A 17,663-nucleotide genomic window follows, 5' to 3' on the forward strand; every position below is an offset into this window, starting at 1 on the left:
TGGCCGGTGAGGGCCTTTCTGTGCGGAGTTTGCATGTTCTCCCCGTGTCCGCGTGGGTTTCCTCCGGGTGCTCCGGTTTCCCCCACAGTCCAAAGACATGCAGGTTAGGTTAACTGGTGACTCTAAATTGACCGTAGGTGTGAATGTGAGTGTGAATGGTTGTCTGTGTCTATGTGTCAGCCCTGTGATGACCTGGCGACTTGTCCAGGGTGTACCCTGCCTTTCACCCGTAGTCAGCTGGGATAGGCTCCAGCTTGCTTGCGACCCTGTAGAAGGATAAGCGGCTAGAGATAATGGATGGATGGACAGCGCAAAACTTGGACAGTGTATTAATTTAAATGTACAACGGCAAGTTTTAAAACTGTTATCACTTTACCAAATTAATATTTTTCCTGGAGGGTTTTTAAGGGTGTGTTTAAGATTTATTTTCGACTGAAGATCCTGATGGTGTGTTTTTTTTTTTTTGCCTTTTCCCCCCCTCTTTCTTCTCGCATTTATTTCATAAAACAAATCTCAGTGGCCTTGTGTCTGAAATTTGGGATTTTCTCTCATGTTTCTACGCGCAAATAGGCAAGCGGTGCGGCTGTGTGTCCAAGCTCACACTCTTTACCCAGAGTCTCCATTCTTCTCTGCTTTGTCCAATATGAATGCAGACACCGTGATGAGCACATTAGCGTCACTCTTTAAAGGTAAGCGTGTTGCTGCCTGCCTTGGATCTTCTTCAAATTCTGATGTACGTTTTGCACAAATACAGCAGAACTCTGCTGCGAGCTCTGAATTTCTCCTTGCGTCCAGGCCCTGAGGAGGAACAGGCTTCGGATATGGGAGCGAGGGATCAGCCCCCCACACCACAGAAAGGAAAAGGAGAGGGTGATGAGAAGGAGAGTGAGCTGAAGAAGCAGGAGATGTTGGTTCAGTACCTGAAAGACACTGAGAGCTTTGCCCTTCAAGTTGAGCGAGCCATAGCAATAATTAACAACATGCTGTACTGGAAAACCACTACAGGTAATGTTTTTGTTCTTATTGGAAAACTAGTACAGGGTTCTCCACTTTTCAAAAATAAAAGGGTTTGGGGGCCGCCTAGGCCCCCGACGGGGTCCAGGAGGGGGGCCAGGGGGACTTTGGGCTTTTTTGACAGTGAAACTGGCCAATAAATGGATGGGAAATGCTAACTCATTTGTTAAAATCATTTTTACAAAAAAATTAACACACATCTTTCTTGTCAATGAGAGACTCATTTGACATTTCAGTTGAGACTGTTCCGCATCCCTGAATTAATTATATCGGTTTTTTTTTCTGTGTGTGAAAAATAAATGAACTTCCATGCATAAACAAAATACCCAATTTCAATACACATAATTAATCTTAATTGGGTGAAACCACTCCAATCCATGCACGAGCTGGTGCGCGAGCCCGAAACTGGCACAGCAAAGCCACCCTGGCCTCCGTAGTTCGGGTCCTTTGACCCAGGAACCCGGAAGTCCTGCAGTAAACAACCACAGTGAAGCAACAGGAAAATGCAGCTTAGAGGTCTGCGCGGGACAGAATTTTCAGTCCCGCTCCCGCAAAGAATTATGATTTTCAGTCCCGCTCCCGCCCGCGCCTGCCATATTTTGTCCCGCTCCCGCCCGCAAATCCCGCATGATGCAGACGTTCGCATTATTTCTCACGAAAGTTCTTGTCATTGGCTTGGGGAATTAAACATGCTGAGCTTAGCTGAGATCTCCACTGACCGATCCTTCACCTAGCGCACGTAGCGAGGGTGCGCGTTGCCAGGCGGCATGCGCAGCTGAGGCTTTACAGAGATACCCATCGTGAGCTTCACTAGAGGAGCTCTGCTCTTCTGCCATGATCGGAGAGCTCAAACACGGAAGAGCAGAAAGGAATCGGAAACGTACGCGAGATTAGACCACTGTGGCAGCGGGGGCGTGGCCAAGCAGCAGTCTGTGAATGGAGGGCGGGGTCGGGGAAGGTAAGTGGCTAGGTCATTACACCTGATGTCAATTTGTGTGTGTGTGTTTGTTGCAGGGATGGAGTATAAAGGGAGGGGGAGAGGAGAGAAGAGGGATTCGCTCCCCGACCACAACACGTGTGTGTGTGTGTGTGTGAGTGAACGAGTGAAAGAAAGCTGAAAAGCTCAATAAAGTGAGTGGGTGTGAACACGAACTCTCGCCTGCCGTGCTTCTGTGCTCCACCCACATCGGGGATTACTACAGTGGTGCTGAAACCCGGGACGCACACCACTCACTTTATTGAGCTTTTCAGCTTGCTCTCACTCACTCACTCACTCTCTCTCTCTCTCTCTCACACACACACACACACACACACACACACACACGTGTTGTGGTTGGGGAGCGAATCCCTCTTCTCTCCTCTCCCCCTCCCTTTATACTCCATCCCTGCAACAAACACACAAATTGACATCAGGTGTAATGACCTAGCCCGGGGGTCGGCAACCCGCGGCTCTTTAGCACCCCCCCCCAGTGGCTCCTTGGAGCTTTTTCAAAAATGTGTGAAAATGGAAAAAGAATTATTGGTTTTTTTTTTTTTTTTTAATATGGTTTCTTAGGGGGAAAACCTGATGCAAACATTCTTATGCTGTAAAAATGTATGTAGTATATTTAAAATACCGAATTTCAGAATTGGGCCAAATAGCAGAATTGCGTCATAGCCCTGCGACACACAGTGCAACACGGTGACAGGCGAGTGGCTGTTGTAAACAAACGGTTGTGTGTGATGGGCAATGGATCCAAAAGGCAAAAAGAGAAAGATTGCTGATGAGAACAGAGGATTTAAGGAAGAATGGACAGAAACGTTTGCTTTCATTGCCAATGCTGAAGGATTGCCTGCATGTTTGATTTGCAATGAGAAGTTGTCAAATAACAAGAGCAGCAATTTGGAGCAACTTTTCCAGCTAAAACATGCTAAATTCCTTGCACCGACTTAGGCTACTTGGCATTTGCAGTAAACGAAAGAGAAGAGGATAATGCACAGAAATCGAACTTTAACTGTCTTATTTTAATTTTATTAATTTTGCTGTTCTACTGTGTTGTATTTTTTAAGCATGCTGCCTTTTAATTGCAGGCTGTTTTATTACTCGTTTGCGATTGTAGCCTATGTATTTGTGTCTGATGCCGCGTAAGGGGGAGAATTAAAAAGGATTGTTTTATTTACTCATTTGCACTGACTTAAGCTACTTAACTTGGCATTTGCGGAAAACTAAAGAAAATAGGATAATGCACAGAAATTGAAATTAAACTGGCTTATTTTCATTTTATATAGTCTACTTACCTTTTCAAAAGGCTGCTGTTTTATTTTTATAATTGCAGGCTGCGTTTTAACCAGGGCTTTGAACCGGTTCAAGGAACGAAAACGAAACCAGAAACTTTATTTTTTATGTTCCGGAACAGAAACGCTTATTAAAAATAATGGTAACCGGTTAATACCGGTTTTTATTTCGTTCCTCAAAGTTTCTGTAGCCTACAAATAGTCATTCTTCTCCTGCGGAAGTTTCTATGACCTGCTGGGGTTCACTTCCTGTGTGACGTTCGCTGATTGAATGGAGAGAGCGGGAAGGTGGACTACTAGTGAATACTAGGTGAATTACTGAGTGTCTGAGCAAAGAAGAGCCTGAACGATGCAACCTCCCTATTGGCTGTTTGTAAAAATGTATCAGTTGTTGCCCTTCCCACGGGAATCATCGCGGGCTCGAGAGACGAGACCTGACGAGTTAGTTCGTTGGTAGCAGAACAAAATGTCTGGACACAAATCGGGTTTTCAGAAAAGGAAAGAAAATAAACGGAGGGTCGAAAATACAAAAAAGGAGGCAGAAAATGCAAAACGAGTTTTAAGGTAGGACAAATGGTTACTTTTCTGAGGCAGCCCGCCGTGGCTGCAGGCCTTCAGTTGTCATTGAATGGTTAGTTTTCTGAGGCAGCCAGCCGTGGCTGCCTGCAGGCTTATTTATTATAGCCCATTTAGTTAAAATAGTTGATATAAAATGTTTATAGTTATAGTTATGTGATGGTTGTCCTGATTTAGACTGGTGTTTTTTTTGGGGGGGGTGCGCGATGTTGCACCCGGGTCCAGATTAGGGCAGAACCGGCCCTGGCTACATTTCAGGTGTAGTTTGTTTTATGTATGTATGTACTTGCATAGATGTGTGCTTGGTCTTCCAATATGGCGCCTAACAAAATCTCGCGGCGCGGTGACGTCATGCGGTAGCCCTCTATAGGGCCTGACTAGCCTTTGGTAACACACTAAACGAATTATCTTTCATTTTTGGCACTTTTTCTGTTTGTGTAGATGGGAAGACATACTGAGAATCCAAATCGCCAACATTTGAAATAATAATTGTTTTGAATTATTTCTTGTCTTATTTAATGAAGGTTGTAATAGAATTAGCCTACATTTGGCTTAAGCTGGATGAGACGGAGACATAATTTTATAGCCATTTGTTAAACAGCTGACAGGGAACGTAATTAACCGTTCCGGGAACGAAATTTTTTTGTTCTAACCGGTTCGGGAACGTCTATTTAATGGTGGAACCCAAAACCGGAAACGTTAAAATTCCGTTTCTGTTCGGAACGAACCAATAGGAAAAAAATTCCGGTTCAAAGCCCTGGTTTTAACAGCAGGCTGCGTGTTATTGCACTCTGTTGCCCAGATAAGGGGGAAAGAGAGGAGTTGTATTGAGGTTTGAAGAGGACTGCATTTCATTTCCATACTAAGGTCTGAAATTACAGGAGGCCTATTATGCACATCCCATTGTGGCTTTTTTTTTTTTTTTTCTCGAATCCTCAAAATAAAAAAAAATGACACCAAAAATCTGTATTTCTATTTCTTGTATTTCTATAATTTAATCAATGCAACAAAACATAAAACATTAATATTGGAATGGAAGTTAAACTTGAAGCACCAAATATCGTAGGCTACAGCAGCGTAGTCACGTGGTGCGTCATTCTCTCCAGGATGCGCTGCAGGGAAAATAAACATTTAATCATGAATGCTCATTTTGTATTTGTAGCCTACTTAGTCATTTTAATAGTAGGCTTATATAGCTAATATACTGACAGCCTATGTTGCCTTCATATTAGGCTTAAGGCTTGTAATTTTTTGCGGCTCCAGACAGGTATGGTTTTTGTTTTCTTGGGCCAATATGGCTCTTTGAACATTTTGGGTTGCTGACCTCTGACCTAGCCACTTGCCTTCCCCGACCCCACCCTCCATTCACAGACTGCTGCTTGGCCACGCCCCCGCTGCCACAACCACATCCGCAAATTTAGGCATCTTAAAATGTTATTAATGCCAAATAAAATATCCAGCACAAATTATATATGATGGACATTAATAATTTATAAATTTTATTTTAAACACGTTTTTAGTTAGCGGGACTGCAGCTTATCACCTTTCCCACCCGCGCCTGCATTGTGCACTCCCGCCCGCGCCCGCAATGAGCTTTCAAAATTTGTCCCGCGCCGCACTGCTTTGCGTCGGGTCCCGCGGGTCTCCCGCAGGAGTGCAGGGCTCTAATGCAGCTCTCGCCTACACAATCTCAGATACATACATAAAATAAAAGACCTGAACTTTAATGTGTGCGCACACTGTTTATATGATTACTGTAACTGTGCATGGTCAAAAAAGACGATAAATAAGCGTAACCGTTGCACAATAACGCGACAAGCGTGTGCACACGGAAAAGTTATTTAGCTGCAGCTTGTAGCTTCCAGCGTTGCTGTGTGTTAGTATAGTGTAATCAATCAATCAAATTTTATTTATATAGCCCTTTACAATAACCAAAAGGTACCCAAAGTGCTTTACATCAAAGCCATAAAACAGAACACCAAAACACATAAAAACACAGGTTCTGACTGCGGAAGGTGCCACCGTGCTGCAGGTTACCAAAAGCCTTTCAGAAGTACATGAAATAAAAGACGAAATGAAGCACCCCTCAAAAACAAGACTCCCCTAGTCAGGATTGTACGCCAATCTAAAAAAGTAGGTCTTCGACTTTGATTTAAAAAGGCCGGGATCAATAGTGGTGTGAATGTCGGGGGGGCGGATTGTTCCACAGTCTGGGAGCAGTGACAGCAAAAGAACGATCACCCCACTGTTTATATCTCGACCTTGGAACTTCTAACAGAAGCTGACCCGAAGAACGCAGGGCCCTACCATGATCACGAATAGTTAAAACCTCAGACAAGTAAGAGGGAGCCAGGCCATTGATGGCATTAAAAAACAAACAGAAGTTTAAAATCAATTCTAAAACAGACTGGAAGCCAATGGAGTGACGACAACACAGGAGTAATGTGTTCACGTCTAGACGTGCTTGTTAAAAATCGGGCCGCAGCGTTCTGTACAAGTTGAAGACGTACAACCCCCCCGATTCCAAAAAAGTTGGGACAAAGTACAAATTGTAAATAAAAACAGAATGCAATGATGTGGAAGTTTCAAAATTCCATATTTTATTCAGAATAGAACATAGATGACATATCAAATGTTTAAACTGAGAAAATGTATCATTTAAAGAGAAAAATTAGGTGATTTTTAAATTTCATGACAACAACACATCTCAAAAAAGTTGGGACAAGGCCATGTTTACCACTGTGAGACATCCCCTTTTCTCTTTACAACAGTCTATAAACGTCTGGGGACTGAGGAGACAAGTTGCTCAAGTTTAGGGATAGGAATGTTAACCCATTCTTGTCTAATGTAGGATTCTAGTTGCTCAACTGTCTTAGGTCTTTTTTGTCGTATCTTCCGTTTTATGATGCGCCAAATGTTTTCTATGGGTGAAAGATCTGGACTGCAGGCTGGCCAGTTCAGTACCCGGACCCTTCTTCTACGCAGCCATGATGCTGTAATTGATGCAGTATGTGGTTTGGCATTGTCATGTTGGAAAATGCAAGGTCTTCCCTGAAAGAGACGTCGTCTGGATGGGAGCATATGTTGCTCTAGAACCTGGATATACTTTTCAGCATTGATGGTGTCTTTCCAGATGTGTAAGCTGCCCATGCCACACGCACTAATGCAACCCCATACCATCAGAGATGCAGGCTTCTGAACTGAGCGCTGAGAACAACTCGGGTCGTCCTTCTCCTCTTTAGTCCGAATGACACGGCGTCCCTGATTTCCATAAAGAACTTCACATTTTGATTCGTCTGACCACAGAACAGTTTTCCACTTTGCCACAGTCCATTTTAAATGAGCCTTGGCCCAGAGAAGACGTCTGCGCTTCTGGATCATGTTTAGATATGGCTTCTTCTTTGAACTATAGAGTTTTAGCTGGCAACGGCGGCTGGCACGGTGAATTGTGTTCACAGATAATGTTCTCTGGAAATATTCCTGAGCCCATTTTGTGATTTCCAATACAGAAGCATGCCTGTATGTGATGCAGTGCCGTCTAAGGGCCCGAAGATCACGGGCACCCAGTATGGTTTTCCGGCCTTGACCCTTACGCACAGAGATTCTTCCAGATTCTCTGAATCTTTTGATGATATTATGCACTGTAGATGATGATATGTTCAAACTCTTTGCAATTTTACACTGTCGAACTCCTTTCTGATATTGCTCCACTATTTGTCGGCGCAGAATTAGGGGGATTGGTGATCCTCTTCCCATCTTTACTTCTGAGAGCCGCTGCCACTCCAAGATGCTCTTTTTATAGCCAGTCATGTTAATGACCTATTGCCAATTGACCTAATGAGTTGCAATTTGGTCCTCCAGCTGTTCCTTTTTTGTACCTTTAACTTTTCCAGCCTCTTATTGCCCCTGTCCCAACTTTTTTGAGATGTGTTGCTGTCATGAAATTTCAAATGAGCCAATATTTGGCATGAAATTTCAAAATGTCTCACTTTCGACATTTGACATGTTGTCTATGTTCTATTGTGAATACAATATCAGTTTTTGAGATTTGTAAATTATTGCATTCCGTTTTTATTTACAATTTGTACTTTGTTCCAACTTTTTTGGAATCGGGGTTGTAAAATTGAAGACTGGCTGAGGCCAACATACAGGGCATTACAATAGTCCAGTCTCGAACTGATAAATGCATGAATTGCTTTCTCGAGATCCTGCCGACTGAGAAACGGCTTCGCTTTGGCCAAGAGACGAAGTTGAAAAAAGCTTGTTCTAACAACAGAACTAATCTGTTTATCAAATTTAAGCCCGCTGTCAAACGTTACCCCAAGGTTTTGTACAAATGGTTTAAAAAAGGGGGCCAGAGTCCCAAAATTTGTTGTAAAAACATTTGACGTGGGTGATGTGCCAAATAAGATGCATTCTGTTTTGCTGTCGTTCAAATGCAAAAAGTTCCGTGCCAGCCACTGCTTTACATCAGTAATACAATCCAGTAACTTGGTTAGTGCTGTATTTTCATTGGGTCTCATGGGCAAATATATCCGCAAATCATCAGCATAAAAATGAAAAGACAGCTTGTGTTTTTTATAATTGATCCCAGAGGTAACGTACAAAGAAAACAGAATAGGGCCGAGAATAATGTGGTGCGGTGTAGTGTAACGCAGGGCTGGACCGCAATCTGCAGAGCTCTGGGTCACGATCTGTCTACAGCCGGCTGGATGGTTTTCTATTGCAATCGCGTGGCCACTTCAGGGAGCCCCGGATGCACTCGTTTAATGGTCTTCTGCATGTTAGTTTCAAAATTATAATAAAGTGAATATTTTACAATTTATTTGGTGGATACTGATGAAGTTACTTTTTTTTGGGCCAAGGGAAGGGTGGCGGGCCAGAATTAGAATGTGGCTATTGCGGCTACCTAGTCTGGTTAACACCAGACCATATCACAAGTGAAATATGGTCTGGAATCCGCCTATTGAATTTCTCGTAGGGGAGGTGTGGTTTACGATTGTCAACGGCCGTTTATTGGACGTTGCGAATGTCTATCATTTGGCGTATACGTAGCCCATGGCCAATCATGGCAGTTGTACCCGGTGACGTAGTTAGAGAGGCGAAGAAGAGAAGGAAAGAGAAAGAGAAGGCAAAACAAAAATAGGAAAACAATGGCACCGAACGATTACTGCCGTTTGTGCAAGACAAAGCTTGATCGAAAGTTTGGTTTGTATCGCTCGCCGCCATGTTAAATGTGATCCGTAAACAGTCCCAAATAAACTACAAGCTTCCGTTTGCCGAGTAGTACGCGTCACCGTCTTTCCACCCCTCCCCACTCTCTGATTGGCTCCCTAACTCAGGCGAGCCTTTAGACCATAGTTTCCATGCTGTCTTTTCAGATCGGAACGATTGTGCAAAGCAGCATGGGATTTCCCAGGCTAGCGGCTACCAGATCCAACTAACCAAATGTTCAGAAGCCGCGGTGGGCTAAGCGGGGGAAACAATTGTCTTGCGTGCACTCAATGATCCAGTGTCCACACAATTACTCCCGTTTCTGTAGTTTATTGCTCTCCATTGCATTTAGACTCCAGTAGTCCTTTCCAAGCGCAAGGCAGAGCAGAGACATCCAAACGAACAGAAGTTTTAGGCGAGTCCATGCGGTGTGCTATGTGCGGTACACAAAAGAGAGCCCTCCCCGTGCTCACCCCACGCCAAACTGAACTGAAGCGCAGGTGTCGGGTAAAGCTAATTAAGGCTCCCAATTGCGCACCACACACGCCCAGTGCCACACCCATGTCCAAAAGTAACCAATAAAATGAATAAACCAATACCCATAAAATTAACACCATAATAAAATGCAAAAAATAAGAGTATTTATGGCTCCTACAGTGGCGGTGCGCCACTTAAAAAGCGCCCGTGGAGAACACTGCAGTTATTTGTGTGTCTAACAAATCAAAAGTACTTTGTTTAATGGAGCATTACTGCGTGCATATTGTAGATCTGTATCAGTAACTATACCACAGAACACTTCTTAGAATGCGACGAGTATCGTCACTTTGTAAGACGTAATCCATCGAGTTTTCCGTTACGTCTATTTTGGATTCAACACTGGGCATGATGGTTTTTTTGGTTAGTAGTACCCTTGTCGCTGTTTTAGCTGTAAAATAGTTCTCTTTTCTCACCCCCTCAGTGGTTCAGGAGGCAGTACAGTTCTGTGTGACTGCATGCGAGTTCAGCGTGGCAGACTCGGTGTGTGGCGTGAGGAAGATGCTGCCACTGGTCTGGTCATCTGATGCGGCAGTGAAAGATGCTGTCGTCCAGGCGTACAGACGCCTCTACCTCAACCCTCAGGGAGACAGCACCAGGTGTGTGATTTGCACGATTATTTATTTATTTATGTAACGGGATGGATGTGCGGGCACCACTAGGGGCAAATGGATCAGGCCAAAAACAGAGGGAGAGGACAAAAAATCCAAGCAAGAGTTTTTATTTTTAAAGCTTGGTGGCAATTTTTTAGCCAAACAATGTTCAAAGCATGCTGGGTTTTTTTTTTTTTGGTATTTTTGATATTTAAAAAAAAATAGATTTGTACAAAAATAGATTTTCAAAAATAAAATACAAAAGTTGTCAACTAGAATGTCCCAGAAAATATTTGCTATGTCTTTTTAAGAGCAAAGAACAGGCAGCAAAGACAGTGCGTTTACATGCACATCCAAATCGAGCTGCTGTCAGTAATCGAGCTAAGGGTCCCAGCAGGGGTGCCAGAGAAATCCAATCCTACATGCACACAAGGAAATCGAGCTATTGTGTGAGGTACATTGCGCACCCGAGCCACAGGTGGCGCTACACGCCCCATCGTGTTGGTACACTTCCGGTTGTCGTCATGAAGAAGAGCTATTCAAGAGTATAAACACAGTTATCAGTTTCGTGTTCACAAGAAGAGTGTTTGTAGTTTGTATGTACGAACAGAAGCGTTCCTAATGAAATGGCCACTAATGCCGCTTTTCCACTACCAACGCGGCTGAGCCGTGCCGAGCTGAGTTGGGCTGAGCGGGGCTGTTGGAGTTGCATTTCGACTCCAACCGCGCTGAACCGTGCTGGCTGGAAGTGGGTGGACACATTGGGTGGAGTTAGCGAAAGTGGGTGGACGTCACCTGATGTCGTTAGGCGGCGCAAACAGTGACATCAGTGACCTTTTAAGTGGTAGTCTCACGACCCGGATAGTAAACAATAAACATGGAGGACATGGAGTCGTTAGTGTTGCTGGTCTTGGTGCTGTGGCTTGTTGTCACCGACAACGCCAACAGATACTGGCAAGAGCGTACAGATGAGGCGAGGCGCATAAGGCTTCAGAAATTCTCGTAATTCGTAATTCTTCTTCTTCTGGGTTTACGGTGTTTACAGATCCCAGCGTGCTCGCGGGGCGTGTGAGGACACTCCTCCTCACCAATCAGTGCACAGGGGAGTGTCTCCTCACGCCCCTAGCCCCACTCGGCTCGGTTTGGCTCGCTTCAGCCCCACTCCAAAACCGTGCGAGTTTTGGGTGCTGAGTAGGGCTGAAGCGAGCTGAGCCGTGTCGGCCTGAAGTGAGCTGAAGCTAGCTGAAAAAGGGTAGTGGAAAAGGGCCATAAGTTGAAGTTGATCTGTAATGGTGAACATATTAACTGTTAGCCTGCTAACATGCTAATAACTTACCAACTAATTGGAAATGGGTGCGTACATGCCCAGAAAAGTGTTCCGAATAAAGTGGTGGCTAAGGTGAAGTGTCATGCCGACCGAGGCTGTCGTGTTTCCCGCTTGTGGTCTCGTCACTCGTCACTTCCGGAAGGGGCAGTGCTGAAGTAAGTAGCTCGATAGGGTTTACATGCACTAAGTAGCTCGGCAAAAATCACATAATCTAGGTCGTGTAGCTCGATTACGAGAAATCAAGTTCGGTTCAATTTCAGCGGAGCTAAGGTGTTTCCATGCCATTTAGAACTTTTGATTTCAGTCGAGCAACGGCAGAAATTCGATTTTCTCTATGTGCATGTAAACGCACTGACTGTCGAGACAAACTCACCACATGAGGTCAAACGCTAGACTCCCAACACAAGACTAGACTAACATGCATAAAGAAGGTGACAGCACCATTCCAACATGAAAGGGGAACACATAATCCCTAAACACAATAACATTACAGACTCTGATGCATCATAAGGACATTCTACAACATTTAAACAAGAAGTTGACAACATAAACATTTAAGGGTGTATTCAGACCAGGATAGTTCGATAGTTCACTTGGTTTGGTCCGAACCAAATGTTTTTTTTATTTTTTCATTTTGGTGCGGTTCGCTTTCACACTACATTTTAGTAAGCGGACCAAAATCTGTCAACAAAGCCACGCGCCCTGAGGTCGTTCAGCTATTGGTCAGAGACGACACGCGCACAAAGCGTTAAGTTCAAAAGTAGTCATGGAGGCTTTCCGTGCCGTTATTCTTTTTAATGTCATCAAAGCTATGTTTTTTCCAGTTTTTACTGTTTTCACAATTGTGCGATTACTATGCTGTTGTACAAGTAATTTATCAACGACGACGACTGTAAGAAACGGGACTTCTTCTTGTGTCTGTCATAGGAGCGCTCCGGAGCATCGAGAAATAAACCACACGAATGAAATCAAATCTGGTTTATTCTTAACCAATGCTCAAAGGGGAAGAACAGAGGTTACATTTTTATAGGCGACAGGATACAGATGTCGCAAATATCACATAGCGACCTTTATATGGAAAGGTCTGAGCATTCTATATATTGTGCAATAGGTTACTTATGACACTGTCAGCTGGATTGGGCTAGCACTTCCTCCAACAAAACAGGAACAGTTGTGCAGACATAGTTGTCAGCAAGTTCATCAAAAGGTTACAGCAGTTAAAAAAAGGTTAGTTGTGCAGACATAGTTGTCAGCAAGTTCATCAAAAGGTTAGTACACAGGCTCGAGAACATAGCAGCTTATGCATATATTCTAACAACGACAAAGGGCAAGGCGGCTACGGAGGATAGCGCTGATGAGCGCACATCATGTTGTGACAGTTCTGGCTCTTCACACAGTAGATGAATTTCTTTTTTGCGTCGCTAGTACCGCCACTTTTTGAAAGAACGTCCCTGATTTTAATGTAGGTCTGACGGAGTTTCTTCACTTTTAGCCGACATTGTTCTGGGGAGCGCGTGAACCCCTTCTCCTTCATTTTCTCACTGAATACAGCAAACACGTTGGCATTTTTGTGTGTTCTCTCCAAAAGCTCAGATATGTGGACATCTGCCCATATATCCACAAGGGTGCGCGTTTCTTCCTCGGCCCACGTTTGCCCCCTACTCATTTTTTGTACTCGCCTACCACTGGTGACTGAACGACCCTTGACAACCGAAACAGTGTTTGCACTTTGCGGTGGAGTGTCAAGACTCTGTTTCCCATAATGCTCGACAAACGACGGAAGCTCCCGAGGTACAAAAAAGCAAAACTGTCGGATTAGGTCCGGTCTGCTTTCACACCTCCAAAAGATCCGCACCAGGGTTCCTTTGGTCCGGACCGAGTCCGACCTTGCAGCTCGGTCTCGGTCCGCTTGTTTGGTCCGGACCAGAGTTCGGTGGTTTGTATTCAGACCAACCCAAAAGGTCCGGACCAAGGGAAATTTTGTTCGTTTGGTCCGGACCAAACAACGTAGGTGTGAATACGCCATAAGACTAAACATTGCAAAACATCACCGTAATACAGAGATATAGAAGCGGCTTGATCAGGGCCGTCTCCGTCTTCCCTATGACGTTCTGGCAAGATGGACCGGACCAATTGCGGCCGGAACTAAATAAATGAGTCTGTTTCATGTCGCCACTCTTTTGCCACCCGCGGGACACGACAAAACGGTTCATCACCACGGCAAGAAACGGTATGCTACTTTTTTCTTTTCAGCACCTAAGGGCGTATTCACACCTACGTTGTTTGGTCCGGACCAAACGAACCAAATTTCCCTTGGTCCGGACCTTTTGGGTTGGTCTGAATACAAACCACCGAACTCTGGTCCGGACCAAACAAGCGGACCGAGACCGAGCTGCAAGGTCGGACTCGGTCCGAACCAAAGGAACTCTGGTGCGGATCTTTTGGAGGTGTGAAAGCAGACCGGACCTAATCTGACAGTTTTGCTTTTTTGTACCTCGGGAGCTTCCGTCGTTTGTCGAGCATTATGGGAAACAGAGTCTTGACACTCCACCGCAAAGTGCAAACACTGTTTCGGTTGTCAAGGGAACCTTACAACAGTCGTTCAGTCATTCAGACCAGTGGTAGGCTAGACTACAGAGTACAAAAAACGAGTAGGGGGCAAACGTGGGCCGAGGAAGAAACGCGTACCCTTGTGGATATATGGGCAGATGTCCACATATCTGAGCTTTTGGAGAGAACACACAAAAATGCTGACGTGTTTGCTGTATTCAGTGAGAAAATGAAGGAGAAGGGGTTCACGCGCTCCCCAGAACAATGTCGGCTAAAAGTGAAGAAACTCCGTCAGACCTACATTAAAATCAGGGACGTTCTTTCAAAAAGTGGCGGTACTAGCGACTTGCGTGAAGAGCCAGAACTGTCACAGCATGTGTGCTCATCAGCGCTATCCTCCGTGGCTACTTTTGAACTTAACGCTTTGTGCGCGTGTCGTCTCTGACCAATAGCTGAACGACCTCAGGGCGCGTGGCTTTGTTGACAGATTTTGGTCCGCTTACTAAAATGTACAGTGTGAAAGCGAACCGCACCAAAATGAAGAAAAAAAAAAAAAAAACATTTTGGTTCGGACCAAACCAAGTGAACTATCGAACTATCCTGGTCTGAATACACCCTAAGTCTCTGCAGCAACTTGGTACATTAAAAGAAACATTAGAAATAGTCTGTGTTGCATTTTTCTTTCCATAAATATCTTTGGTAAAAGTGTTCATGGGGAAAAGAGTACCAACAAAGTTTAGCGTCTTAGCGTTTAGCTCAATGTTCCTGGAGTTGCCAGTCGGCGCGTGGGAAGGGAAATGTGCGGTCTGTCCGTGACTGTCACAATTTAAAAAAAGGTCCCCTCAGGGTGCGATTCACACAATGTCTCTGGTATAAGTGAAAAATTTAATATTTATTTTTTTTCCCCCTTTGTTCTTCCCTGTGTCTCTGTTTCTGGACAGAACCAAGGCCCAGACTCTTGTGGACAGTCTGTCGGAGTTGATGGTTGATGCCTCACTGGGAACCATTCAGTGTTTGGAAGAGATAGTGAGTAACTGAATTATTGGGTCACTACAGCAGAAGTACCTTCAGAAAAACGGTCCTGATCTGTGGCTGGTTTATGCGATCCTGGCTTTCCGAATAGTTTCCAGTTCTGTTCCTGTTCAGACAAACTCGACGTTTTATCAGAGTACTGCAGAAGTTTTTCATCAGATCAATCAGCTGCATCTGTAATGTGTTGATTATCAAAGATTAGTATCTCAACATTTAGAAAAGAACAGAAACCCTCGGACACTGGGCACTGATGATGCTTTAGGGCAGGGGTTCTCAAACTTTTCCGCTTTGAGGCCCAACTATTCATACTTGTCACGAGTCGGGGCCCGTTAAAAAAGATGCCCCAATTATTTTGCCTTGTCTATTCTATTAGAATCGAAATCTCCTGTAAAGTGTATTAAAGGGGAACTGAAGTCATTTTTAAACTTGCTTTATTTCTTAGTGTTATTTAATTACATTTTCCGTTTTAGTAACCTTATATCGGCGGCACGGTGGTGTAGTGGTTAGCGCTGTCGCCTCACAGCAAGAAGGTCCGGGTTCGAGCCCCGTGGCCGGCGAGGGCCTTTCTGTGTGGAGTTTGCATGTTCTCCCCGTGTCCGCGTGGGTTTCCTCCGGGTGCTCCGGTTTCCCCCACAGTCCAAAGACATGCAGGTTAGGTTAACTGGTGACTCTAAATTGACCGTAGGTGTGAGTGTGAATGGTTGTCTGTGTCTATGTGTCAGCCCTGTGATGACCTGGCGACTTGTCCAGGGTGTACCCCGCCTTTCGCCCGTAGTCAGCTGGGATAGGCTCCAGCTTGCCTGCAACCCTGTAGAAGGATAAAGCGGCTAGAGATAATGAGATGAGATGAGTAACCTTATATCGTGATTTGTATTGGCATCTAATTGAAATGAAATATTATAGTTCTCAGCCTATTCGGTTTTTAGCCGTGTTGAATTTAGTTCATTTGGTCCACGGCAGGCATCGCTTAAGTCTAGGTCACAACCGGACGTACGATTTTTTTGGCTGTGCGATTTTTGGCGTTTCCCAAATCGCTGCACTTTTTTGGTTGTGGAGAAAGACGCACGTTGGCCGTAAGTTTGTCTTGCAACCTGAAAAAAACGTAAGCGCCCGTAGAGTTTGTTTGACATGACAAAGAACCTCTGCGGCCGGTCTACGGCTCGAAAATCAGCACGTCACACGCGCGCCCTCCGTGCGTTCCTTGTGTTTTTTGCATGTACGGCCGGTTGTGACCGAGGCATTATCTGCGCGATCTTCACGAGACTTGTGCGAGACTTCAAAACGTGAAGTGTCAGCCAGGTATCGGTGCCGCCATTTTGAAAACTGTTTTCCAGACAAAGTGTTGCACAAAAACGAGTTTAAGTGACCATCACTGCCTACTTTTTTCAAATGTTCCCGATTTGCTTTCAAAATAAACAAATGTTCCGGCTTGATTACATCAGCATTCGAAAGAGGGCGCGCGCGTCTTTTGACATCCCCTGTGTCCGAAATCGCTCACGACTCACTATACTGTATAGGGCACTATATATAGTGGGGACGCCATTTTGTAGTGCTGTCCATGCTGAAAGAAATCCAAATTAAGTCTCAAATTTGATTTAATAAAGGGCAGCAGCAAAGAAGAAAGTATTCAGCCTTGATTTTAAAAAAACTGAAAGATGCAGGTACTTTTGTATTGATTGATTGATTGATTGATTAATGTGGGAAATGCGCTCAGTATAATATGGATTTATCACAAAAACACATGCATGTATTTATTATTTTGAAAATCTACCAGCTGACTGATCTGGCACGTTTTAATTGTGCGACAGTAATGACGTAAATACCAGCGCGACGGACTAGTGTACAGTTTTTATTTTTTTTAATTTAATTTTACCAATGAGCTCACCTATATAAACTCAACAAAAATAAAAACTTTACACTCGTTTCAAAGTCAATAATTTGAACATTTTGGAAAATAGGTTTGAAATAACAATTGTATTCAATTATCTTGTCATTAAAGATGCTATAGCATACAGATCATGTTTGTCATGGAATCGGTTCCACCGGAAATGTGACGACAATGTCCATGATCAAAAACTGAGAGTCACAACTTAATGCAGAGCAGAGCGCAGGCGATTTCGAATGGTTTGGGCAGTCACTCGACCTCCAAACAATTCATTCCCAGTGGATGTGGCAGTGACAAACCGATTACGCAAATGACGTAAGACAATCTGTCGGTCTTCTGCGTGTGACGTCACACGTGGTCGACCAGGATGGGGGCGGTCGGCTGTGGTGCCAGTTTGATGGAGACGTGTCTGGAGATTATGGATGGTCCGTCGACTGCATCCCATAACCCTCGCAACGTCAGTGACGGATGTTCCCGTATTCAGCATGCCAATGGCACGTTCACGCTGAATGTTTGACAGTCGTGGCATTGCAATTTAACGAATAATTAACCATAAAACCTTGTTTTTCTGAGATGACACTCTACTCTGCTACTGTGAGATCAATTGCACGTGTATCAATAGGTCACGTCACTTGTGTCACGTGGAAACGTGATTTTAGCGTGC

General features: G+C 44.4%; 1 protein-coding gene across 1 annotated transcript in view; it reads left to right on the forward strand.

Annotated features, from left to right (window-relative positions):
- The window catches only part of ncapd2 (non-SMC condensin I complex, subunit D2), a 136,616-nt gene that overhangs the window by 75,239 nt on the left and 43,714 nt on the right, over window positions 1-17,663 (forward strand). The window contains exons 14-17 of the mRNA XM_060906042.1: window positions 571-689; window positions 796-1,005; window positions 10,037-10,211; window positions 15,024-15,108. Coding sequence (XP_060762025.1) covers window positions 571-689; window positions 796-1,005; window positions 10,037-10,211; window positions 15,024-15,108 — 589 coding nt within the window. The remainder of the gene's footprint in view (window positions 1-570; window positions 690-795; window positions 1,006-10,036; window positions 10,212-15,023; window positions 15,109-17,663) is intronic.

This window comes from Neoarius graeffei, chromosome 23, assembly GCF_027579695.1.
Source record: "Neoarius graeffei isolate fNeoGra1 chromosome 23, fNeoGra1.pri, whole genome shotgun sequence".
NCBI classification, from domain to species: Eukaryota; Metazoa; Chordata; class Actinopteri; order Siluriformes; family Ariidae; genus Neoarius; species Neoarius graeffei.